At 59.3% G+C, this 25,489-nt stretch overlaps 1 protein-coding gene across 1 annotated transcript in view; it reads left to right on the forward strand.

Moving 5' to 3' along the window:
• Positions 1 to 25,489, forward strand: part of LOC132386156 (latent-transforming growth factor beta-binding protein 3-like) — a gene marked incomplete at its 5' end in the record, with an annotated part of 79,381 nt that overhangs the window by 20,095 nt on the left and 33,797 nt on the right. Inside the window, 9 exons of the mRNA XM_059958447.1 lie at positions 1,072 to 1,141; positions 3,669 to 3,755; positions 8,464 to 8,589; positions 9,490 to 9,621; positions 13,121 to 13,243; positions 16,355 to 16,474; positions 18,036 to 18,158; positions 19,418 to 19,540; positions 22,650 to 22,772. Of these exons, the coding sequence (XP_059814430.1) occupies positions 1,072 to 1,141; positions 3,669 to 3,755; positions 8,464 to 8,589; positions 9,490 to 9,621; positions 13,121 to 13,243; positions 16,355 to 16,474; positions 18,036 to 18,158; positions 19,418 to 19,540; positions 22,650 to 22,772 (1,027 nt within the window). The remainder of the gene's footprint in view (positions 1 to 1,071; positions 1,142 to 3,668; positions 3,756 to 8,463; positions 8,590 to 9,489; positions 9,622 to 13,120; positions 13,244 to 16,354; positions 16,475 to 18,035; positions 18,159 to 19,417; positions 19,541 to 22,649; positions 22,773 to 25,489) is intronic.

Consider the following 25,489-nt stretch of genomic DNA (forward strand, 5'->3'; position numbering starts at 1 on the left):
ACTCTGTGGTTAAGAAGGCATACGGTGCATTGGCCTTCATCAATCGTGGGATTGAGTTTAGGAGCCGAGAGGTAATGTTGCAGCTATATAGGACCCTGGTCAGACCCCACTTGGAGTACTGTGCTCAGTTCTGGTCGCCTCACTACAGGAAGGATGTGGAAACCATAGAAAGGGTGCAGAGGAGATTTACAAGGGCGTTGCCTGGATTGGGGAGCATGCTTTATGAGAATAGGTTGAGTGAACTTGGCCTTTTCTCCTCGGAGCGACGGAGGATGAGAGGTGACCTGATAGAGGTGTATAAGATGATGAGAGGCATTGATCGTGTGGATAGTCAGAGGCTTTTTCCCAGGGCTGAAATGGTTGCCACAAGAGGACACAGGTTTAAGGTGCTGGGGAGTAGGTACAGAGGAGATATCAGGGGTAAGTTTTTTTACTCAGAGAGGGGTGAGTGTGTGGAATGGGCTGCCGGCGGTGGTGGTGGAGGCAGATCCAATAGGGTCTTTTAAGAGACTCCTGGACAGGTACATGGAGCTTAGAAAAATAGAGGGCTATGGGTAAAGCCTAGGTCATTTCTAAGGTAGGGACAGATTCGGCACAGCATTGTGGGCCGAAGGGCCTGTATTTGGATGTAGTTTTCCTACATTTCTATGTTTCTATGTAACATTCCTTTGAAATTATTCCAAACTATGCTGATAGGTAAAGACATTTAAACCATTTAGAATGCCGTCATGAAGGAAAAAATATGAAGTTGTTTGGTGCATCAGGGTGGTGCACAGTGGGACCAAATGGGAAGGAGTGGGGTCCCATTGGGAGTGTGGATGGTGGGAGTGAATGGGAAGGGGTGGGGTCTCATTGGGAGTGTGGATGGTGGGAGTGAATGGGAAGGGGTGGGGTCCCATTGGGAGTGTGGATGGTGGGAGTGAATGGGAAGTGGTGGGGTCTCATTGGGAGTGTGGACAGAGGGGGTAAATGGGAAGGGGTGGGATGGTTTGGGAGTATTGGGTTGAGCCACAGATGGACCCCTGGCTCGTTTCTTCCCTGATTGTTCTAATTTTTTCTGTGATCAACCAGGTGCCCACCTTCAGCCTCACAGAGAAAGTCTTCTCGTCGAGTTTCATCCCATTCGGATCGAGATTTCCGGGTGAGTGTTGACAGAAAGGGGCTTCCTCCCTTCTTGAGGTCCCCTTGGGCAATACTACCTCTAACTGTGTGACAGCTTCAGGGACCAACCATTGCTGGAAGCGGGATATTTTCATACAGCTTGCACGCAATTCAGGTGTTTTTTGGAATATACATAAGACGAATATCTGAAAAGTCACAGGCTTCAGAATTCATTTTGTAATCGAAGGGTGTCATGAAATACAACAAAGAAAGTCTTTCGTGGCTGTAGACTTCCCTGCTCAGCTGCAATGAAGGCAACGTGCTCGGGAGTGTTGCGGTTACCGTGCCGCTGTGCCCCGCCGCGCGGCTGAGAGGGAACGGTGCCCCCGGGAATGCGGCTGACTCACATGAAGGGTGTGTGCACGCTGAGGTATCTTGGCCAATACCCCTGCCCAAAGCCATTTTCACAGTTGGGTTGACTTAATAGCTTCAAGCCTGGGCAGCCACTGGGGTTTTGATCCCTACTTGCTTGGGAGTAGGTCAGGGACCATCCCCCACTCCGGAACAACAACAGCAATAACCATTCCCAGAGAAGGAACAGCATGAGTTCAGTACAGAGGGAATCTCCCTCCACACCGTCCCACCACACACTCCCGGGGTCAGACACAGAGTGAAGCTCCCTCCACACCATCCCATCACACACTCCCGGGGTCAGACACAGAGTGAAGCTCCCTCCACACCGTCCCATCACACACACCCGGGGTCAGACACAGAGTGAAGCTCCCTCCACAACATCCCATCACACACTCCCAGGGTCAGACACAGAGTGAATCTCCCTCCGCACCGTCCCATCACACTCTCCCGGGGTCAGACACAGAGTGAAGCTCCCTCCACACCGTCCCATCACACACTCCCGGGGTCAGACACAGAGTGAAGCTCCCTCCACACCGTCCCATCACACACACCCGGGGTCAGACACAGAGTGAAGCTCCCTCCACACCGTCCCATCACACACTCCCGGGGTCAGACACAGAGTGAATCTCCCTCCACACCGTCCCATCACACACTCCCGGGGTCAGACACAGAGTGAAACTCCCTCCACACCGTCCCATCACACACTCCCGGGGTCAGACACAGAGTGAATCTCCCTCCACACCGTCCCATCACACACTCCCGGGGTCAGACACAGAGTGAATCTCCCTCCACACCGTCCCATCACACACTCCCGGGGTCAGACACAGAGTGAAGCTCCCTCCACATCGTCCCATCACACACTCCCAGGGTCAGACACAGAGTGAAGCTCCCACCATACCGTCCCATCACACACTCCCGGGGTCAGACACAGAGTGAATCTCCCTCCACACCGTCCCATCACACACTCCCGGAGTCAGACACAGAGTGAATCTCCCTCCACACCGTCCCATCACACACTCCCGGGGTCAGACACAGAGTGAAACTCCCTCCGCACCGTCCCATCACACACTCCCGGGGTCAGACACAGAGTGAATCTCCCTCCCCACCGTCCCATCACACACTCCCGGGGTCAGACACGGAGTGAATCTCCCTCCACACTGTCCCATCACACACTCCCGGGGTCAGACACAGAGTGACGCTCCCTCCACACCGTCCCATCAGACACTCCTGGGGTCAGACACAGAGTGAATCTCCCTCCACACCGTCCCATCACACACTCCCGGAGTCAGACACAGAGTGAATCTCCCTCCACACCGTCACACACTCCCGGGGTCAGACACAGAGTGAAGCTCCCTCCGCACCGTCCCATCACACACTCTCAGGGTCAGACAAAGAGTGAAGCTCCCTCCACACCGTCCCATCACACACTCCCGGGGTCAGACACAGAGTGAATCTCCCTCCACACCGTCCCATCACACACTCCCGGGGTCAGACACAGAGTGAAGCTCCCTCCACACCGTCCCATCACACACTCCCGGGGTCAGACACAGAGTGAATCTCCCTCCACACCGTCCCATCACACACTCCCGGGGTCAGACACAGAGTGAATCTCCCTCCACACCGTCCCATCACACACTCCCGGGGTCAGACACAGAGTGAATCTCCCTCCACACCATCCCATCACACACTCCCGGGGTCAGACACAGAGTGAATCTCCCTCCACACCGTCCCATCACACACTCCCGGGGTCAGACACAGAGTGAAGCTCCCTCCACACTGTCCCATCACACACTCCCGGGGTCAGACACAGAGTGAAGCTCCCTCCACACCATCCCATCACACACTCCCGGGGTCAGACACAGAGTGAAGCTCCCTCCACACCGTCCCATCACACACTCCCGGGGTCAGACACAGAGTGAAGCTCCCTCCACACCGTCCCATCACACACTCCCGGGGTCAGACACAGAGTGAAGCTCCCTCCACACCGTCCCATCACACACTCCCGGGGTCAGACACAGAGTGAATCTCCCTCCTCACCGCCCCACCCCGGACAGGATCTAAACCTACCGCACCTGTACCCTAATCTTACTAAAGCTCGCCAAGTCCTGTACTGTGATATTAAAAATCTCTTCTCGTGCTTTCTGCCTTTTCAGTAGAATTGGATCCTCGACCTACGACCCCAGCTGTGAAACTGCTACATCCGGAGGAACCCATGGAGTTTGGACCCTCCCAGGTCATTGGTAGGTGACCCATATCTTGTTGAAACAGATTGTGGTTCTTGTATCTTCCCCCTTCTCTTGAGCACAAGGCATTTAACGGTGTAACAGGCCAGGACAGTGATAGCTCTGTTAGACGTCTGTCCAGAGACTGACAATTTTGCTTTATTTTTAACTCACTTGATCAGGCGCACACCTGCTCGTTGATGCAAATATCTAATCAGCCAATCACGAGGCGGCAACTCACCGCGCAAAAGCACGCCGACGTGGTCAGGAGGTTCAGTCGTTCAGACCAGACATCAGAATGGGGGGGAGAAGTGCGATCCGGGTGGAATGATTGTCGGTGCCAGATGGGGTGGTTCGAGGATCTCAGAAACGGCCGACGGCCTGAGATTTTCAGGCGGGGCAGTCTCTAGGGCGGGAGAAGCTAAAACTGAAACTCCCAGGGAGCGGCAGTTCTGCGGGCGAAGACGTTTCGTCAACGAGAGAGGTCGGAGGAGGATGGCCAGACTGGTTCAGGCCGACGGGAACTCAAATCACAGCGGCACACAGAAGAGCATCTCTGAACGCAGGACACGTCAAGCCGTGAAGCGGGCGGTTGACCGCACCGGTACTAGAAAAGTGGCCACCGAGTGTCAGTTTAAGTTGAAGGGATGAGACGATTTTGTGAGCATTTCGGGAAAGATGTTTTCACCCCAGTGAGTGGAAGGGCCTGGAAATTCATACCTGAAGGGGCTGCGGAGGGAGAGAGCATTTTGAAAATCCGTCGGGAGCGCTTGCGCTGTGCCCCCAATCGTCTCTCTGACCCAGGTCACCGACCGTCGACATCTGGGTCTAGATGAAGCCAATTCCCTTTCAGTCAGTATGTGTGTTTCCATGATTCTACAGATCTCAGCAGGGATTGATACAGTCACTTACTTTAGTAACCGGCCCATAAGACACAGGGGAAGAATTAGGCCATTCCGTCATAGCTGATTTATTACCCCTCTCAACCCCGCCCTCCTGCCCCCTTCCCCATGACCTTTGACGCCCTGACTAATCAAGAACCTACCCAGCTCCACTTTAAATACACCCAGTGACTTGGCCTCCACGGGTGTCCGTGGCAAAGAATTCCACAGATTTACCATCCTCTGGCTAAAGAAATTCCTCCTCATCTCCCTTCTAAAGTGACTTCCTTCTATCCTGAGGCAGTCCCCCTCCGGTCCTGCACTCCCCCCACCATAGGAAACATCCTCTCCGCATCTGAGGCGAGTTAAGAAGTGTGTGGAGCTGCTGCGGTATATTTTGACTCTGTGCACACACGTTTAAGCCTCCGTAATAAGATTTTGACCCAGCTTGTAATGTTTTGAAAACTCCAAAACGACTCATTCCGACTTTATCTGTGAGTGGGGCTGGCAGACGGGGAGACACTGCCACCTGGTGGCCAGACCCGGAAGTCCCCACAAACAGCCCGGACAAGTGTTAACACCTGCCCCTACATACAACTCCCTCACCTCCCCTCAGGCCCCAAATCTGCCCTCCAGGTGAGGCAACTACTTCACCTGCGAGCCTGTCCGGGGGGGGGGGGGTGTCGTCCACTATATTCGATTCTCCCATCGCAGCCCTCCTCTAATCCTCCAACATCGATTTCTCTAACTTCCGGTAAATTTCTTCCTACACCCCATCCTCTCTTTTTTTTTCCATTCCCCACTCTGGCTCTTACTCCTTTCCCTCACCTGCCCATCCACTCCCCTCCTCCTTCCTCCACTCTATCTCCTATCAGACTTTCTTCTCCAGCCCTTTACCTCTTCCACCTATCACCTCCCAGCTTCTCACTTCGTTCCCCACCCCCAGCCAGCCACCTTCCCCCTCGCCTGGTTTCACCTGTCACCCGCCAGCTTGTTCTCCTTCCCCTCCCTCGACTTTTATTCTGGAATAGTAAAGAGGGTAGGAATATTCCAAGAAATTATAGACCAGCGAGTCTGACTTCAGTGGTGAGCAAGTTACCGCAGAAGATTCTGAGAGGCAAGATTGATGAACATTTGGAGAGGCGTAATGTGATTAGGAATAGTCAGCATGGCTTTGTCAAGGGCAGGTTGTGCCTTTCGAGCCTGATTTAATTCTTTGAGGATGTGACTAAACACATTGATGAAGGTAGAGCGGTGGATGTAGTGTATATGGATTTCAGCAAGGCATTTGATAAGGTTCCCCATGCAAGGATTATTCAGAAAGGAGACCTTGCTTTGTGGATCCAGAATTGGCTTGCCCTCAGAAAGCAAAGGTTGATTGTAGATGGTTCATAGTCCGCATGGAGGTCAGTGACCAGTGGGGTGCCTCGGGGATCTGTTCTGGGACCCCTCCTCTTCGTGACTTTTATAAATGACCTGGATGAGGAAGTGGAGGGATGGGCTAGTAAATTTGCTGATGACACAAAGGTTGGGGGTGCACTATGGAGGGTTGTCAGAGGTTACAGCAGGACATTGATAGGATGCAAAACTGGGCTGAGAAGTGGCAGATGGAGTTGAACCTAGATAAGTGTGAAGCGATACACACAAAACACTGGTGGAACACAGCAGGCCAGGCAGCATTTGTAGGGAGAAGCACTGTCGACGTTTCGGGCCAAGACCCTCCGTCAGGACTCAAGTGTGAGGTGGTTCATTTCAGTAGGTCAAATTTGAAGACAAAATATAGTATTAATGGTAAGACTCTTGGCAGTGTGGAGGATCAGAGGGATCTTGGGGTCCGAGTCCATAGGACGCTCAAAGCTACTGTGCAGGTTGACTGTGTTGTTAAGAAGGTGTATGGTGTATTGGCCTTCATCAACCGTGGGATTGAGTTTAGGAGCCGAGAGGTAATGTTACAGCTATATAGGACCCTGGTCAGATTCCACTTGGAGTACTGTGCTCAGTTCTGGTCACCTCACTACAAGAAGGATGTGAAAACCATGGAAAGGGTGCAGAGGAGATTTACAAGGATGTTGCCTGGATTGGGGAGCATGCCTTATGAGAATAGGTTGAGTGAACTCGGCCTTTTCTCCTCGGAGCGACGGAGGATGAGAGGTGACCTGATAGAGGTGTACAAGACGATGAGAGGCATTGATTGTGTGGATAGTCAGAGGCTTTTTCCCAGGGCTGAAATTGCTAACACGAGGGGGCATAGTTTTAAGGTGCTTGGAAGTAGGTACAGAGGAGATGTCAGGGGTAAGTTTTTCACACAGAGAGTGGTGGGTTTGTGGATCGGGCTGCCAGTGATGGTGGTGGGGGCGGATACAATAGGGTCTTTTAAGAGGCTCTTAGATAGGTACACGGAACTTAGAAAAATAGAGGGCATGCGGTAGGGAAATTCTAGGCAGTCTCTAGAGTAGGTTTCACGGTCGGCACAACATTGTGGGCCGAAGGGCACGTAACGTGCTGTAGATTTCTGTGTTCCATGTGCTAGACTCAGTCAGCTCCACCGTGGTAGAATCCAGGACACCCTCAAAGAGCAGAGCTTCAAAAAGGAAGCGTCCATCATTAAGGGCCCCCATCACCCAGGACATGCCCTCCTCCCATCAGGGAGGAGGTACAGGAGCCTGAAGACACAAACTCAGTGATTCAGGAACAGCTTCTTCCCCTCTGCCATCAGGGAGGAGGTACAGGAGCCTGAAGACACAAACTCAGTGATTCAGGAACAGCTTCTTCCCCTCTGCCATCAGGGAGGAGGTACAGGAGCCTGAAGACACACACTCAGCGATTCAGGAACAGTTTCTTCCCCTCTGCCATCAGGGAGGAGGTACAGGAGCCTGAAGACACACACTCAGTGATTCAGGAACAGCTTCTTCCCCTCTGCCATCAGGGAGGAGGTACAGGAGCCTGAAGACACACACTCAGTGATTCAGGAACAGCTTCTTCCCCTCTGCCATCAGGGAGGAGGTACAGGAGCCTGAAGACACAAACTCAGTGATTCAGGAACAGCTTCTTCCCCTCTGCCATCAGGGAGGAGGTACAGGAGCCTGAAGACACACACTCAGCGATTCAGGAACAGCTTCTTCCCCTCTGCCATCAGGGAGGAGGTACAGGAGCCTGAAGACACAAACTCAACGATTCAGGAACAGCTTCTTCCCCTCTGCCATCAGGGAGGAGGTACAGGAGCCTGAAGACACACACTCAACGATTCAGGAACAGCTTCTTCCCCTCTGCCATCAGGGAGGAGGTACAGGAGCCTGAAGACACACACTCAACGATTCAGGAACAGCTTCTTCCCCTCTGCCATCAGGGAGGAGGTACAGGAGCCTGAAGGTACACACTCAGCGATTCAGGAACACTCTGGCACGGGGTTGCGATCCTGAACGCTTGGTCTGAAGTCCCGATGAAAGGTCTCAGCCGGAAATGTCGGCCTTTTATTCCTCTCCACGATGACGTACGCCGGTGACATTAAATCCGACCCTGGGGTCCGTCCTCTTCCACCTTAATCCGCACCGTTTGTCATCTTCAGCGTATAGCTTTTAAAAAAAAATAATCTGTCTTTCTTTATGTCTGTTTTTTCGTCATTTCTACTGTATTTCGACTGTAGATGCCCCGCGAGGAAATGAAGCTCAGGGCAGCATCACAAACTTCAGTAATAAGTTTTACTTTGACGTCCCGGTGCTGACGGAGATACTGAGAGGCTGGGGTGGGGGGGGGGGGGGGGTTGGTGGTGGCGGGGGTGGAGTGCAGAGAGATTACGAATCGTTGACCGTGAAACGTCTCCCCACCCAACCCCGTTGATCTTTCAGAAATGGACACGTGCAAAGTCAACCGAGGCATCTGCGGGCACGGCGTCTGCGTCCACGACCCGGCCGGCTACACCTGCGCCTGTCACAGCGGCTACCAGCTCCACGCCCACATCAAACAGTGCGTCGGTGAGCGTCCGAGACCCTCCCTGGGGGTGCGGGGCGGGCAGTGCTGCACAGTTTCTCAGAGGCTGCACTGGGGAGTGCAATTGTTCTGGTTCTTGTGGTTTAACCTTGCCGACTTGAACTTCTTTAGATAATCAACTGCCGGGGGTGATTGATAAGTTTGTGGCCTAAGGTGGAAGGAGTCAGTTTTAGAAAACCTCGTGCATTTATTTTTCAACACAGACCCTTCCTACATTGACACACTTAGTCCAGCGGTCGTGGACCGTACGGATCTCCAGGAAGTGTCCACAGATGGGTGATTGATAAGTTTGTGGCCTAAGGTAGAAGATGAGTTATGCAGCTCTCGTTGCATGCAGTTCAACTCTTTGAGTGATTAGGCGGAAAATTTGAACTTAATAACTCATCTCCTTCTACCTTGGGCCACAAACTTACCAATGATTAGTTATTAACTTCAAACTTTCTACATAATCACTCAGAGTTGAACTGCCTGTAACGAGAGCTCTGTAACTCATCTCCTTCTACCTTAACTTATCAATCATCCCTGCTGTGGACACTTCCTGGAGGTCCAAGATCCGTACGCTCCACGACCGCTGGACTAAGTGTGTCAATGTAGGAGGGGACTGTGTTGAAAACCAAATGTGCAAGATTTTCTACAACTGACTCCTTCAGCCTTGGGCCACGAACTTATCAATCACCCCTCGTCCACACGTGAATTTGTTGCAGTAATACGCACCCCCCGGCGTTCAGGGCAGCGATATTCCCACGCGTCTCCCATCCCGCTGGGAGTGTTCCCACTCGGCCCCCGCGCCCTTGAAATCGCGGGCCTCTCTGCCCGGTCACCCGCGGCCGTCCGTCGCTGCGTCAGTGGGGTTGAACATCTGCTCCGTTTCCCCCCCCCACCAGATGTCAACGAGTGCAACAGTAACCCGTGCGGAGCCAGGCAAGGCAAGTGTGTGAACTCCATCGGCACCTACACCTGCCTCTGTTATCACGGCTTCCAGCTGCAGGAACTTCCGGAGGGGAGCACCTGTGTCGGTAGGTGGTGGCCCCCGCACCCTCCCCGTCCTCCCCCCTCCAACCCGCCCCCTCAGTCCCCTCCCCGTCCTCCCCCCTCCAACCCGCCCCCTCAGTCCCCTCCCCGTCCTCCTCCCTCCAACCCGCCCCCCTCACCCTCCCCGTCCTCCTCCCTCCAACCCGCCCCCCCTCACCCTCCCCGTCCTCCCCTCTGCAACCCGACCCCCCCCCGCGCCCTCCCCGTCCTCCCCCCTCCAACCCGCCCCCTCAGTCCCCTCCCCGTCCTCCTCCCTCCAACCCGCCCCCCGCACCCTCCCCGTCCTCCTCCCTCCAACCCGCCCCCCGCACCCTCCCCGTCCTCCTCCCTCCAACCCGCCCCCCCCACCCTCACCGTCTTCCTCCCTCCAACACCCCCCCGCACCCTCCCCGTCCTCCCCTCTGCAACCCGACCCCCCCCGCACCCTCCCCGTCCTCCCCCCTCCAACCCGCCCTCCCGCACACTCCCCGTCCTCCCCACTCCAACCCGCCCCCTCAGTCCCCTCCCCGTCCTCATCCCTCCAACCCGCTCCCCCTCACCCTCCCCGTCCTCCTCCCTCCAACCCCCCCGCACCCTCCCCGTCCTCCCCTCTGCAACCCGACCCCCCCCGCACCCTCCCCGTCCTCCCCTCTGCAACCCGACCCCCCCCGCACCATCCCCGTCCTCCCCCCTCCAACCCGCCCTCCTGCACCCTCTCCGTCCTCCCCTCTGCAACCCGACCCCCCCCCGCACCCTCCCCGTCCTCCCCCCTCCAACCCGCCCTCCCGCACACTCCCCGTCCTCCCCGCTCCAACCCGCCCCCTCAGTCCCCTCCCCGTCCTCATCCCTCCAACCCGCCCCCCCGCACCCTCCCCGTCCTCCTCCCTCCAACCCGCCCCCGCACCCTCCTCGTCCTCCTCCCTCCAACCCGCCCCCCCGCACCCTCCCCGGCCTCCTCCCTCCAACCCGCCCCCGCGCCCTCCCCATCCTCCCCCCTCCAACCCGCCCCCCCGCACCCTCCCCGGCCTCCTCCCTCCAACCCGCCCCCGCACCCTCCCCATCCTCCCCCCTCCAACCCGCCCCTCAGTCCCCTCCCCGTCCTCCTCCCTCCAACCCACCCCCTCAGTCCCCTCCCCATCCTCCTCCCTCCAACCCGCCCCCCGCACCCTCCCCGTCCTCCCCCCTCCAACCCGCCCCTCAGTCCCCTCCCCGTCCTCCTCCCTCCAACCCGCCCCCCGCACCCTCCCCGTCCTCCCCCCTCCAACCCGCCCCTCAGTCCCCTCCCCGTCCTCCTCCCTCCAACCCGCCCCCCGCACCCTCCCCGTCCTCATCCCTCCAACGCCCCCCACACCCTCCCCGTCCTCTTCCCTCCAACCCGCCCCCCCTGCACCCTCCCTGTCCTCCCCCTCCAACCCGCCCCCCCGCACCCTCCCCGTCCTCCTCCCTCCAACCCGCCCCTCAGTCCCCTCCACGTCCTCCCCCCTCCAACCCGCCCCCCCGCACCCTCCCCGTCCTCCCCCTCCAACCCGCCCCTCAGTCCCCTCCCCGTCCTCCCCCCTCCAACTGCCCCTCCGCACCCTCCCCGTCCTCCTCCGTCCAACCCGCCCCCCGCACCCTCCCCGTCCTCCTCCCTCCAACCCCCTCCACACCCTCCCCGTCATCTTCCCTCCAACCCCCCCCACACCCTCCCCGTCCTCCTCCCTCCAACCCCCCCCACACCCTCCCCGTCCTCTTCCCTCCAACCCGCCCCCCTGCACCCTCTCCGTCCTCCTCCCTCCAACCCCCCCCAAAACCCTCCCCGTCCTCCTCCCTCCAACCCGCCCCCTCAGTCCCCTCCCCGTCCTCTTCCCTCCAACCCTCCCCCTCAGTCCCCTCCCCGTCCTCTTCCCTCCAACCCACCCCCTCAGTCCCCTCCCCGTCCTCCCCCCTCCAACCCACCCCCTCAGTCCCCTCCCCATCCTCCTCCCTCCAACCCGCCCCCCGCACCCTCCCCGTCCTCCCCCCTCCAACCCGCCCCTCAGTCCCCTCCCCGTCCTCCTCCCTCCAACCCACCCCCTCAGTCCCCTCCCCATCCTCCTCCCTCCAACCCGCCCCCCGCACCCTCCCCGTCCTCCCCCCTCCAACCCGCCCCTCAGTCCCCTCCCCGTCCTCCTCCCTCCAACCCGCCCCCCGCACCCTCCCCGTCCTCCCCCCTCCAACCCGCCCCTCAGTCCCCTCCCCGTCCTCCTCCCTCCAACCCGCCCCCCGCACCCTCCCCGTCCTCATCCCTCCAACGCCCCCCACACCCTCCCCGTCCTCTTCCCTCCAACCCGCCCCCCCTGCACCCTCCCTGTCCTCCCCCCTCCAACCCGCCCCCCCGCACCCTCCCCGTCCTCCTCCCTCCAACCCGCCCCTCAGTCCCCTCCACGTCCTCCCCCCTCCAACCCGCCCCCCCGCACCCTCCCCGTCCTCCCCCTCCAACCCGCCCCTCAGTCCCCTCCCCGTCCTCCCCCCTCCAACTGCCCCTCCGCACCCTCCCCGTCCTCCTCCGTCCAACCCGCCCCCCGCACCCTCCCCGTCCTCCTCCCTCCAACCCCCCCCACACCCTCCCCGTCATCTTCCCTCCAACCCCCCCCCACACCCTCCCCGTCCTCCTCCCTCCAACCCCCCCCACACCCTCCCCGTCCTCTTCCCTCCAACCCGCCCCCCTGCACCCTCTCCGTCCTCCTCCCTCCAACCCCCCCCAAAACCCTCCCCGTCCTCCTCCCTCCAACCCGCCCCCTCAGTCCCCTCCCCGTCCTCTTCCCTCCAACCCACCCCCTCAGTCCCCTCCCCGTCCTCCCCCCTCCAACCCACCCCCTCAGTCCCCTCCCCATCCTCCTCCCTCCAACCCGCCCCCCCCATCCTCCCTGTCCTCCAACCCACCCCCCGCACCTTCCCGGTCCTCCTCCCTCCAACCCGCCCCCTCAGTCCACTCCCCGTCCTCCTCGCTCCAACCCGCCCCCTCAGTCCCCTCCCCGTCCTCGTTCCTCCAACCCGCCACCCGCACCCTCCCCGTCCTCCTCCCTCCAACCCGCCCCCCCGCACCCTCCCCGTCCTCCTCCCTCCAATCTGCCCGCACCCTCAATCACCTTCTCCCTTCCTCACTCTGGACCCTCACTCAACTCATCACCTCAGTCACCTTCTCCCTCCCTCACTCCAGACCTCCCCTCCTCACTCTGGACCCTCACTCGCCTCCTCACCTCAATCGCCCTCTCCCTCCCTCACTCTAGCCCTCCTCCTCCCTCGATAAAGCGCGTCAGTCTCCCCACTCCCCTCACGTCCGACCCTCCCCTGACCCCCCTCCCCCACCCTACTGCCGCCCCATCATCCAGGGCTCTCACTCCCCGGGCTACGGACCCTCCCGCCGACCCCTGCCCCGGCCCACCTGCTCCCTCCCCGTCCGCACCGCGCGCAGCCGGCCGAGGGCTAGCACGGACCCGATGGGCTGAAGGGCCTGTTTCTGGACCACTGTTTCTCTTTCAGACATCAACGAGTGCAGCGACGGGATCCTCTGCGCCAATGGCCGATGCATCAACACCGAGGGCTCGTTCTTCTGCCTCTGCCACGCCGGCTACGGGCTGCACAAGCACCCGACCTCCTGTGAAGGTAACCCGCCTCCCGCCCGCTAAGCCCATCGGCCGGGACGGACTGGCGCAGCGGCGGGCCCACGCTGAACCCTGCTCTTCGGCCTCGCACTGCGCCTCCGCCCTCCCCCTCGCCCTCGGCACCCTTCCCTCCGAGGCGTGCGCCCCGATGCGTCCTTTGCTGCCAGCGCACGAGGGAATTTCCAGCTGCGCCCAAAACGTTATCACTCACCTACCTCGGCAGCGCGACCGTACGCAACCACCGTTCCTTTTCCGCGGGTGGCGGAGTCCGTTGTGATCTGCCCGCAGATTTTAGAACCGGCTGGCTTACACCGTCTGCGTCGAAGGAATTGTTCTGCGCCCGCCTGCTGCCACCGGGCAAGAAAAGGATTGACACAGCACCAAGATTCGCGCGCGGTACAGATTAGAGGGGACGTTGACCGTCGCTCTCGCCCTCACCCTGACCACCTCTTTGCCACGGCACGCCCCTGCTGGCAACTTTGAGGGTACAGGGCAGAGTTAAATCCAGTTAAAAGGCTCGACTGTCTGTCGGTGTGTCCTTCCACCCATTGGTGTGTCTGCCAAATGGCGATTCCGGACGATGTTTCTCACCCTCTGCACGCCACCTTGGCTGAACAGAGAAGCACTTTCAGTAACAGACTGAGACAACTGCGCTGCTCCAAAGAGGTCAGTCTTACCCTCGGCCATTAGGCTCGATAATGAGTCGACCTACAGCCGGGGAGGTGATGGCCCCCTCCTGGTCGAAGGACAGACAAACAAGAAGGGTCAGAGCCGTCTCTATTTCCTGAGGAGACTGAGGTCCTTTAACATCTGCCGGATGATGCTGAGGATGTTCTACGAGGCTGTGGTGGCCAGTGCTATCATGTTTGCTGTTGTGTCCTGGGGCAGCAGGCTGAGGGTAGCAGACACCAACAGAATCAACAAACTCATTCGCAAGGCCAGTGATGTTGTGGGGGTGGAACTGGACTCTCTGACGGTGGTGTCTGAAAAGAGGATGCTGTCCAAGTTGCATGCCATCTTGAACAATGACTCCCATCCACTCCATAATGTACTGGTTAGGCACAGGAGTACATTCAGCCAGAGACTCATTCCACCGAGATGTAACACTGAGCGTCATAGGAAGTCATTCCTACCTGTGGCCATCAAACTTTACAACTCCTCCCTCGGAGAGTCAGACACCCTGAGCCAATAGGCTGGTCCTGGACTTATTTCCACTTGGAATAATTAACTTCTTATTATTTAATTATTTATGGTTTTATATTGCTATATTTCTACACTATTCTTGATTGGTGCGTCTGTAATGAAACCCTATTTCCCTCGGGATAGATAAAGTCTGTCTGTCTGTCTGTAGACTGTTACTAACCTCTGTTTCCCACACACTGCTATCATGGACGCCCTGTTCAACAGTACCATCACTTCTTACCCGGACAGTGAACCCGTTACTGTACAATACGACGGTAATTCTTTCACTGCCCGTCTGTCTGCTGGGGTGTCTGCCCGTCTGCCTATTGGCGCGTCTGCCTTCGTGTCCGCTCTATGTCTGTCCCTCTGCATGCACTCTCGTTTGTCTCGTGCACGTGTGCGCCTGCGCCTCTCCGGGGGGCCGTCACTTTGACGAGGCTTTTCCGTCTGGAGTTTAGCTCCCGGTGGGGTCGCCAGCGGCTGCAGGGTCGGGAAGGAGGACCCAGACAAAGACCCACCCAAGCAAGACCTCAACAGCGGAGTTGTCCGGCGTGGTGGGGAGGGGGGGGGGCGGTGAGATAGGCAGGGAGTTGTAAACTCGGCCTGTCCATCACGGGCAATACCTCAGAAAGGCGGCCTCCAGCACCAAGAACCCCCCCCCCCACCCACCTCCCTCTCTTCTCACTCCTGCCGTCCCTCAGGAGGTGGTGGGGGGGGGTGACTGAAGCCTCGACGCTGCGGTAACCGCTCCCGACCCTCCGCGGGCGGATGATGGACTGCTTACGCCGTTTCCGCTTCCCCCCCCCCCCCGAGGGCCGCCAGCTCGTCGCCAAGGAAAGGGCCCGGGAGTCCCTGGGAGACCGTTTCCGTCTGGAGTTTGGCCGTCTGCCGCTCGGCTCCTGGCGGGGGGGTGGGGGGTCACCCGCGGCGGTAAGGTGGAAGCTGACGACCTCCCGTGCTCCGCTTAAGTTCCTTTGCGTGTCCGCGGCAAAAGATGCGCACCTCCCGATGAAGGATTCGTCAGCGGATGGGAGTCGTGAGTTTGGATCCTTTAAGCATCCCAGCTCATTAATCGGATGTGAATCCCACAGCCTCTGTGACAGGGGTTGAGCTCATCTTGTCGAATCCGGCCAACCGGCCCCCCCCAGAGCAGGCGTACTTCGGGCAAGACGATAATCGGCTTTGTGACCGGAAAAAATCTGTCCAAGCAAGGCAGTTCTGGTCAATACTAGACTGCCTTCCTGTGCATTGCTCAGGAGCTGACGCTGAGGGGGTGGGTGGGGGTCTGTTTAATCTAGCGACCCATCATGTTACTGGTGTCGGGGTCCCAGAGGAGGTGCGAGGCGCTCCTTCCCTCCGCTCGCCTGCGGGTCAGCCTGGGGCGAGGTGTGGCACCTGCTTAGCCCCCGATCAGGGTCACGAGAAGCCATGGGAGCAGGTGGTGGACGGTCGTATGAGCAGCCGGTGCAGATCACAAGTCCTGGCGATGCGACCACTGACGCCGGGCAGACCACCTCTGAAGGGTATTGGTAATGGCTGGGGGGTGGTGGGGGGGTCACCCGTCTGTTAAAGTCACCGCCCAGACGGCCGCGATAGCAAACAAATTCTCTGTGGGGGGGGGGGGAGGATTATTTGCAAGAACTACCGCGATTGCCCGCGGCACGTGATGATGATGTCATGCAACACTTTGATGACGTCATGACGGTAACGGGCCCTTCCGGCCTAACGAGCCCGCTAATGTGATCCATTGACGGACCGGCAAAACGTAATAATCAGGCCCTCAGGGCTAACTAACCGGAACCCGTACGCCTTGGGACTGCGGGAGCGGGTAGGCGGGCACGGGGAGAGGGCACGGCAGGAGTTGAACCTGGGTTACCGGCACAGCGTCGCGGTGCCCAGCGAACGGGCTGACCTCCTTTCTCCCCTCCAGACATCAACGAGTGCCTCAGCCCCGGCACCTGCCCGCGGGGGGAGTGCAGGAACAAACCGGGCTCGTACGAGTGCGTGCCATGTCCGGAGGGCTATCGGAGCCAGGCCGGCGAGTGCTTCGGTGAGACACAGCCCGGGGAGGGGTGCTTGGCGGGCAGCGGGGGGTGTACTGGGGTTCAGGAGGGAAAGGGACAAGGAGGGTTACGGGGTGGCATTGATCTCAGAGTAGGTTAAAGGGTTGGCAAGCATTGTGGGCCAAAGTCTGCTGTACTCTCCTATTGACACAGGGGAGGGGGGCTTCAGAAGTGACGGGTGGGTTCGAGCTAGAGGGTAAAGTACTTCAATAGTGACTCTGGCAAGATCAGGGATTCACTTCTACACCGTCCCATCACACACTCCCGGGGTCAGACACAGAGTGAAGCTCCCTCCATACCGTCCCATCACACACTCCCGGGGTCAGACACAGAGTGAAACTCCCTCCGCACCGTCCCATCACACACTCCCGGGGTCAGACACAGAGTGAATCTCCCTCCACACCGTCCCATCACACACTCCCGGGGTCAGACACAGAGTGAAGCTCCCTCCACACCGTCCCATCACACACTCCCGGGGTCAGATACAGAGTGAAACTCCCTCCGCACCGTCCCATCACGCACTCCCGGGGTCAGACACAGAGTGAATCTCCCTCCACACCGTCCCATCACACACTCCCGGGGTCAGACACAGAGTGAAGCTCCCTCCACACCGTCCCATCACACACTCCCGGGGTCAGACACAGAGTGAAACTCCCTCCACACCGTCCCATCACACACTCCCGGGGGCAGACACAGAGTGAAGCTCCCTCCACACCGTCCCATCACACACTCCCGGGGGCAGACACAGAGTGAAGCTCCCTCCACACCGTCCCATCACACACTCCCGGGGTCAGACACAGAGTGAAGCTCCCTCCACACCGTCCCATCACACCCCCCCGGGGTCAGACACAGAGTGAAGCTCCCTCCACACCGTCCCATCACACACTCCCGGGGTCAGACACAGAGTGAAGCTCCCTCCACACCGTCCCATCACACCCCCCCGGGGTCAGACACAGAGTGAAGCTCCCTCCACACCGTCCCATCACACACTCCCGGTGTCAGACACAGAGTGAAGCTCCCTCCACACCGTCCCATCACACACTCCCGGGGTCAGACACAGAGTGAAGCTCCCTCCACACTGTCCCATCACACACTCCCGGGGTCAGACACAGAGTGAAGCTCCCTCCACACCGTCCCATCACACACTCCCGGGGTCAGACACTGAGTGAAGCTCCCTCCACACCATCCCATCACACACTCCCAGGGTCAGACACAGAGTGAAGCTCCCTCCACACCGTCCCATCACACACTCCCGGGGTCAGACAAAGAGTGAAGCTCCCTCCACACCGTCCCATCACACACTCCCGGGGTCAGACACAGTGTGAAGCTCCCTCCACACCGTCCCATCACACACTCCCGGGGTCAGACAAAGAGTGAAGCTCCCTCCACACCGTCCCATCACACACTCCCGGGGTCAGACACAGAGTGAATCTCCCTCCACACCGTCCCATCACACACTCCCGGGGTCAGACACTGAGTGAAGCTCCCTCTACATGGTTGGCTGCCTCTCTGCTGTTAGGGTTACCTCTGGATCTTTTCCCTTGCCAGATATCGACGAGTGCGTGGACAGGTCTTTCTGCTTGAACGGAAAGTGTCACAACTCCAAGGGCTCGTACAGTTGCACCTGCAACAAGGGCTTCCAGCCGCTGCCGGACAAGAAAGGTTGCCAAGGTAACCGGGACGCCTCCATGACATCCTGTGGGCTTTGGGGACAGAGAGGGAAGTTCGGGGTCGGGTTAGGATTTAGGCCTGGGGAGTGGGGGCGTCGGAGTAGGGGCCCGAGTCTACGCCTGTGCTCCTCCTTCAAAGACCAACGACGCGGACGTGAGATATCTGTGGTCCGAAGCTGATTGGCAGAGAGTGGATGAGAGGCCCCCTCCACCCAGTCAGTGAATTGTCAGCAGGTTCGGGAGATGGAGTTACATAAGAATATAAGAAGTCGGCCATCTTGCCCGTCGAGCCTGCCCCGCCATTCAATAAGATCAAGGCTGATCTGGCCACGGACTCATCTCCACCTACCTGCCCTCTCCCCATAACCTTTAATCCCCCTACTCTGCAAAAATCTATCCAACCTTGTCTTAAATATATTTACTGAGGCAGCCTCCACTGCTTCACTGGGCAGAGAATTCCACGGATTCACCACCGTCTGGGAAAAGCAGTTCCTCCTCATCTCCGTCCTAAATCTACTCCCCTGAATCTTCAGGCTACGTCCCCTCGTTCTAGTCTCACCTCCCAGTGGAAATGACTTTCCTGCCTCTATCTTATCTATGTTTCTCCTCTCATCCTTCTGAATTCCAGTGAGTACAGTCCCAGGCGACTCAGCGTCTGCTCATGGTCTAACCCCCTCATCTCCACTCGTGAGGATGGGAATTTGCATGAGAAACTCACTCACTCTTTCCAAGAGGTTCCCCAAAGAGAAGGTGCCTCGTTTTGCCCGTCTCCTTGCACAGGGCTTGATACAAGATACCACGTCCCCTTGTGGGTTCACTAACACGCTGTTCAAGAAAGATATCAGGGATGCATTTCTGAAGTCCTGCCCCGAGCGGCTGATGTGGGAGAGTGCCCGCAGGCCGCGGGAAGGGGATTCAGCGGGCGGGGAGTTTCAGTTCTATTTCCGCTGGAGGGACGGGTTCCCACGGGTTCACGGGTCAGTGAGGCCCAGAGTTCGGGCGACCGGCCTGCCCTGGGACCGATGACCGAGGGCTGGGGCTCGAATTGGAAGTCGAGGCCCGCAGTCCGCAGCCCGAGCCTGTGGACCGGCTGACGAAGGCCTTAGCCTGAAAGTCTGAAGCTGCCAGAGACCAGAGGCCTATCCTGGGGGAGGGCAGGGGGTTAAAGGACAGCTGAAGGAGGGGGGGACCATTTTTTGCCTCGAGCCAGGATGCCCTGGTTTCTGATGCGGCCCGTCCTTCGCGCTCTCTCTCCTCCAGACGTCAACGAGTGTAACAATAGGAGGCTGTGCGCCAACGGTCGCTGCTTGAACACGGAGGGGTCCTTCCAGTGTCGCTGTCACCTCGGTTACCGCCTGTACAGCCACAAGACCTCCTGCGAAGGTGGGTGGGGAGAGTCAGTGACGGGGAGAGTGTCTGTGGGCTGTGGGAGGGGATTCGGTGGGTGTGGGGAGAGTCGGTGATGGGGAGAGTGTCTGTGGGCTGTGGGAGGGGATTCGGTGGGTGTGGGGAGAGTCAGTGACGGGGAGAGTGTCTGTGGGCTGTGGGAGGGGATTCAGTGGGTGTGGGGAGAGTGTCTGTGGGCTGGGGGAGGGGATTCGGTGGGTGTGGGGAGAGTCAGTGACGGGGGAGAGTGTCTGTGGGCTGTGGGAGGGGATTCGGTGGGTGTGGGGAGAGTCAGTGATGGGGAGAGTGTCTGTGGGCTGTGGGAGGGGATTCGGTGGGTGTGGGGAGAGTGTCTGTGGGCTGTGGGAGGGGATTCGGTGGGTGTGGGGAGAGTCAGTGACGGGGGAGAGTGTCTGTGGGCTGTGGGAGGGGATTCGGTGGGTGTGGGGAGAGTCAGTGACGGGGGAGAATGTCAGTGGGCTGTGGGAGGGGATTCGGTGGGTGTGGGGAGAGTCAGTGACGGGGAGAGTGTCTGTGGGCTGTGGGAGGGGATTCGGTGGGTGTGGGGAGAGTGTCTGTGGGCTGTGGGAGGGGATTCGGTGGGTGGGGAGAGTGTCTGTGGGAGGGGATTCGGTGGGTGTGGGGAGAGTCGGTGATGGGGGAGAGTGTCTGTGGGCTGTGGGAGGGGATTCGGTGGGTGTGGGGAGAGTCAGTGACGGGGGAGAGTGTCTGTGGGCTGTGGGAGGGGATTCGGTGGGTGTGGGGAGAGTCAGTGACGGGGAGAGTGTCTGTGGGCTGTGGGAGGGGATTCGGTGGGTGTGGGGAGAGTCAGTGACGGGGGAGAGTGTCTGTGGGCTGTGGGAGGGGATTCGGTGGGTGTGGGGAGAGTCAGTCACGGGGGAGAGTGTCAGTGGGCTGTGGGAGGGGATTCGGTGGGTGGGGAGAGTGTCTGTGGGCTGTGGGAGGGGATTCGGTGGGTGTGGGGAGAGTCAGTGATGGGGGAGAGCGTCTGTGGGCTGTGGGAGGGGATTCGATGAGTGTGGGGAGAGTCAGTGATGGGGGAGAGTGTCTGGGAGCTGTGGGAGGGGATTCGGTGGGTGTGTGGAGAGTCAGTGATGGGGGAGAGTGTCTGGGAGCTGTGGGAGGGGATTCGATGGGTGTGGGGAGAGTCAGTGATGGGGAGAGTGTCAGTGGGCTGTGGGAGGGGATTCGGTGGGTGGGGAGTGTCTGTGGGATGTGTGAGGGGATTCGGTGGGTGTGGGGAGAGTCAGTGACGGGGGAGAGTGTCTGTGGGCTGTGGGAGGGGATTCGGTGGGTGTGGGGAGAGTCAGCGATGGGGAGAGTGTCTGTGGGCTGTGGGAGGGGATTCGGTGGGTGTGGGGAGAGTGTCTGTGGGCTGTGGGAGGGGATTCAGTGGGTGGGGAGAGTGTCTGTGGGCTGTGGGAGGGGATTCGGTGGGTGTGGGGAGAGTGTCTGTGGGCTGTGGGAGGGGATTCGGTGGGTGTGGGGAGAGTGTCTGTGGGCTGTGGGAGGGGATTCGGTGGGTGGGGAGAGTGTCTGTGGGAGGAGATTCGGTGGGTGTGGGGAGAGTCAGTGATGGGGGAGAGTGTCTGTGGGCTGTGGGAGGGGATTCGGTGGGTGTGGGGAGAGTGTCTGTGGGCTGTGGGAGGGGATTCGGTGGGTGGGGAGAGTGTCTGTGGGAGGGGATTCGGTGGGTGTGGGGAGAGTCGGTGACGGGGGAGAGTGTCTGTGGGCTGTGGGAGGGGATTCGGTGGGAGTGGGGAGAGTCAGTGACGGGGGAGAGTGTCTGTGGGCTGTGGGAGGGGATTCGGTGGGTGTGGGGAGAGTCAGTGACGGGGGAGAGTGTCTGTGGGCTGTGGGAGGGGATTCGGTGGGTGTGGGGAGAGTCAGTGACGGGGGAGAGTGTCAGTGGGCTGTGGGAGGGGATTCGGTGGGTGTGGGGAGAGTCAGTGATGGGGGAGAGTGTCTGTGGGCTGTGGGAGGGGATTCGGTGGGTGTGGGGAGAGTCAGTGACGGGGGAGAGTGTCTGTGGGCTGTGGGAGGGGATTCGGTGGGTGTGGGGAGAGTCAGTGACGGGGGAGAGTGTCTGTGGGCTGTGGGAGGGGATTCGGTGGGTGTGGGGAGAGTCAGTGACGGGGGAGAGTGTCAGTGGGCTGTGGGAGGGGATTCGGTGGGTGGGGAGAGTGTCTGTGGGAGGGGATTCGGTGGGTGTGGGGAGAGTCGGTGATGGGGGAGTGTCTGTGGGCAGTGGGAGGGGATTCGGTGGGTGTGGGGAGAGTCAGTGATGGGGAGAGTGTCTGTGGGCTGTGGGAGGAGATTCGGTGGGTGGGGAGAGTCAGTGATGGGGTAGAGTGTCTGGGCTGTGGGAGGGGATTTGGTGGGTAGGGAGAGTCAGTGATGGGGTAGAGTGTCTGGGCTGTGGGAGGGGATTTGGTGGGTAGGGAGAGTCAGTGATGGGGAGAGTGTCAGTGGGCTGTGGGAGGGGATTCGGTGGGTGTGGGGAGAGTCAGTGATGGGGAGAGTGTCTGTGGGCTGTGGGAGGGGATTCGGTGAGGGTGGGGAGAGTCAGTGATGGGGTAGAGTGTCTGGGCTGTGGGAGTGGATTTGGTGGGTGGGGAGAGTCAGTGATGGGGAGAGTGTCAGTGGGCTGTGGGAGGGGATTCGGTGGGTGTGGGGAGAGTCAGTGACGGGGGAGAGTGTCTGTGGACTGTGGGAGGGGATTTTGTGGGTGGGGAGAGTCAGTGATGGGGAGAGTGTCTGTGGGCTGTGGGAGGGGATTCGGTGGGTGTGGGGAGAGTCAGTGATGGGGGAGAGTGTCTGTGGGCTGTGGGAGGGGATTCGGTGGGTGTGGGGAGAGTCAGTGACGGGGGAGCGTGTCTGTGGGCTGTGGGAGGGGATTCGGTGGGTGGGTTGAGGGGTGAACACCCACAGGCTCCATGATCAGAGAAATCGGGAGACCCATATCCCCGGTACAGAGTGAACGTTCCTGGGGTTTGACACCGAAGTTGGGTATCAGGGGGAGGGGGAGAGCTGGATCGCGTTTGACTGGGATCTCAGTGTGTGTGGTGCGGTCTCCCCGACACAGATATCGACGAGTGCATCGAGGTGGAGAGAGCTTGTCTTAACGGGGAGTGTGTCAACACGCCAGGGTCCTACACGTGCCAGTGTCACCCGGGGTACCAACTGCTGGACGGCGTCAAGTGCAAAGGTAACATGGCAAGGCACAGCCCTGTGATTGGACCCCGATCACAGTGTGTGTCACACGTTACCCCTCACTGTCACAGTGACTCCCCACTCCCCACGCCCCTCACCGTGACACCGACACACCCCACACCCCTCACCGTGACACTGACACTCCCCACACCCCTCACCGTGACACCGACACTCCCCACACCCCTCACTGTGATACTGACACTCCCCACACCCCTCACTGTGACACTGACACACTCCACAACCCCTCACTGTGACACCGACACTCCCCACACCCCTCACTGTGACACTGACACACTCCACAACCCCTCACTGTGACACTGACACACCCCACACCCTCACTGTGACACTGACACACTCCACAACCCCTCACTGTGACACCGACACTCCCCACACCCCACACTGTGACACTGACACTCCCCACACCCCTCACTGTGACACCGACACTTCCCACACCCCTTACCGTGACACCGATACACCCCACTCCCCTCACTGTGTTACCAACAGACCCCACACCCCTCACTGTGACACTGACACACCCCACACCCCTCACTGTGACACCGACACTCCCCACACCCCTCACTGTGACACTGACACATCCCACACTGTGACACTGACACACCCCACACCCCGACACCAACAGACCCCACACCCCTCACTGTGACACTGACACACCCCACACCCCTCACTGTGACACTGACACACCCCTCACCCCGACACCAACAGACCCCACACTCCTCACTGTGACACTGACACACCCCACACCCCTCACTGTGACACTGACACACCCCTCACCCCGACACCAACAGACCCCACACCCCTCACTGTGACACTGACACACCCCACACCCCTCACTGTGACACCGACACTCCCCACACCCCACACTGTGACACCGATACACTCCACACCCCTCACTGTGACACCGATACACCCCACACCCTGACTGTGACACTGACACACCCAACACCCCTCACTGTGACACCGATACACTCCACACCCCTCACTGTCACTGACACACTCCACACCCCTCACTGTGACACCGATACACTCCACACCCCTCACTGTGACACCGATACACCCCACACCCTCACTGTGACACCGATACACCCCACACCCTCACTGTGACACCGACACACTCCACACCCCTCACTGTGACACCGATACACCCCACACCCTCACTGTGACACCGACACACTCCACACTCCTCACTGTGACACTGACACACCCCACACCCCTCACTGTGACACTGACACACCCCTCACCCCGACACCAACAGACCCCACACCCCTCACTGTGACACTGACACACCCCACACCCCTCACTGTGACACCGACACTCCCCACACCCCACACTGTGACACCGACACTCCCCACACCCCTCACCGTGACACCGATACACTCCACACCCTCACTGTGACACCGATACACTCCACACCCTCACTGTGACACCGATACACCCCACACCCTCACTGTGACACCGACACACTCCACACCCCTCACTGTGACACTGACACACCCCACACCCCTCACTGTGACACCGACACTCCCCACACCCCACACTGTGACACCGACACTCCCCACACCCCTCACCGTGACACCGATACACTCCACACCCCTCACTGTGACACCGATACACCCCACACCCTGACTGTGACACTGACACACCCAACACCCCTCACTGTGACACCGATACACCCCACACCCTCACTGTGACACTGACACACCCAACACCCCTCACTGTGACACCGATACACCCCACACCCTCACTGTGACACCGATACACTCCACACCCCTCACTGTGACACCGACACACTCCACACCCCTCACTGTCACTGACACACTCCACACCCCTCACTGTCACTGACACACTCCACACCCCTCACTGTGACACCGATACACTCCACACCCCTCACTGTGACACCGATACACCCCACACCCTCACTGTGACACCGATACACCCCACACCCTCACTGTGACACCGATACACTCCACACCCCTCACTGTGACACCGACACACCCAACACCCCTCACTGTGATACCGACACTCCCCACACCCCTCACTGTGACACCGATACACCCCACACCCCTCACTGTGACACCGACACACTCCACACCCCTCACTGTGACACTGACACTCCCCACACCCCTCACTGTCACTGACACACTCCACACCCCTCACCGTGACACCGATACACTCCACACCCCTCACTGTGACACCGATACACCCCACACCCCTCACTGTGACACCGACACACCCCACACCCTCACTGTGACACCGATACACCCCACACCCCACACTGTGACACTGACACACCCCTCACCCCTCACTGTGACACTGACACACCCCTCACTGTGACACCGACACACTCCACACCCTCACTGTCACTGACACACTCCACACCCTCACTGTCACTGACACACTCCACACCCCACTGTCACTGACACACCCCTCACCCCTCACTGTGACACCGACACACCCCACACCCCTCACTGTGACACCGACACACCCCTCACCCCTCACTGTGACACTGACACACCCCACACCCCTCACTGTGACACTGACACACCCCTCACCCCTCACTGTGACACTGACACACCCCTCACCCCTCACTGTGACACTGACACACCCCACACCCCTCACTGTGACACTGACACACCCCACACCCCTCACTGTGACACTGACACACCCCTCACCCCTCACTGTGACACTGACACA

The sequence above is a fragment of the Hypanus sabinus genome, unplaced genomic scaffold, assembly GCF_030144855.1.
Source record: "Hypanus sabinus isolate sHypSab1 unplaced genomic scaffold, sHypSab1.hap1 scaffold_1037, whole genome shotgun sequence".
NCBI lineage: Eukaryota > Metazoa > Chordata > Chondrichthyes > Myliobatiformes > Dasyatidae > Hypanus > Hypanus sabinus.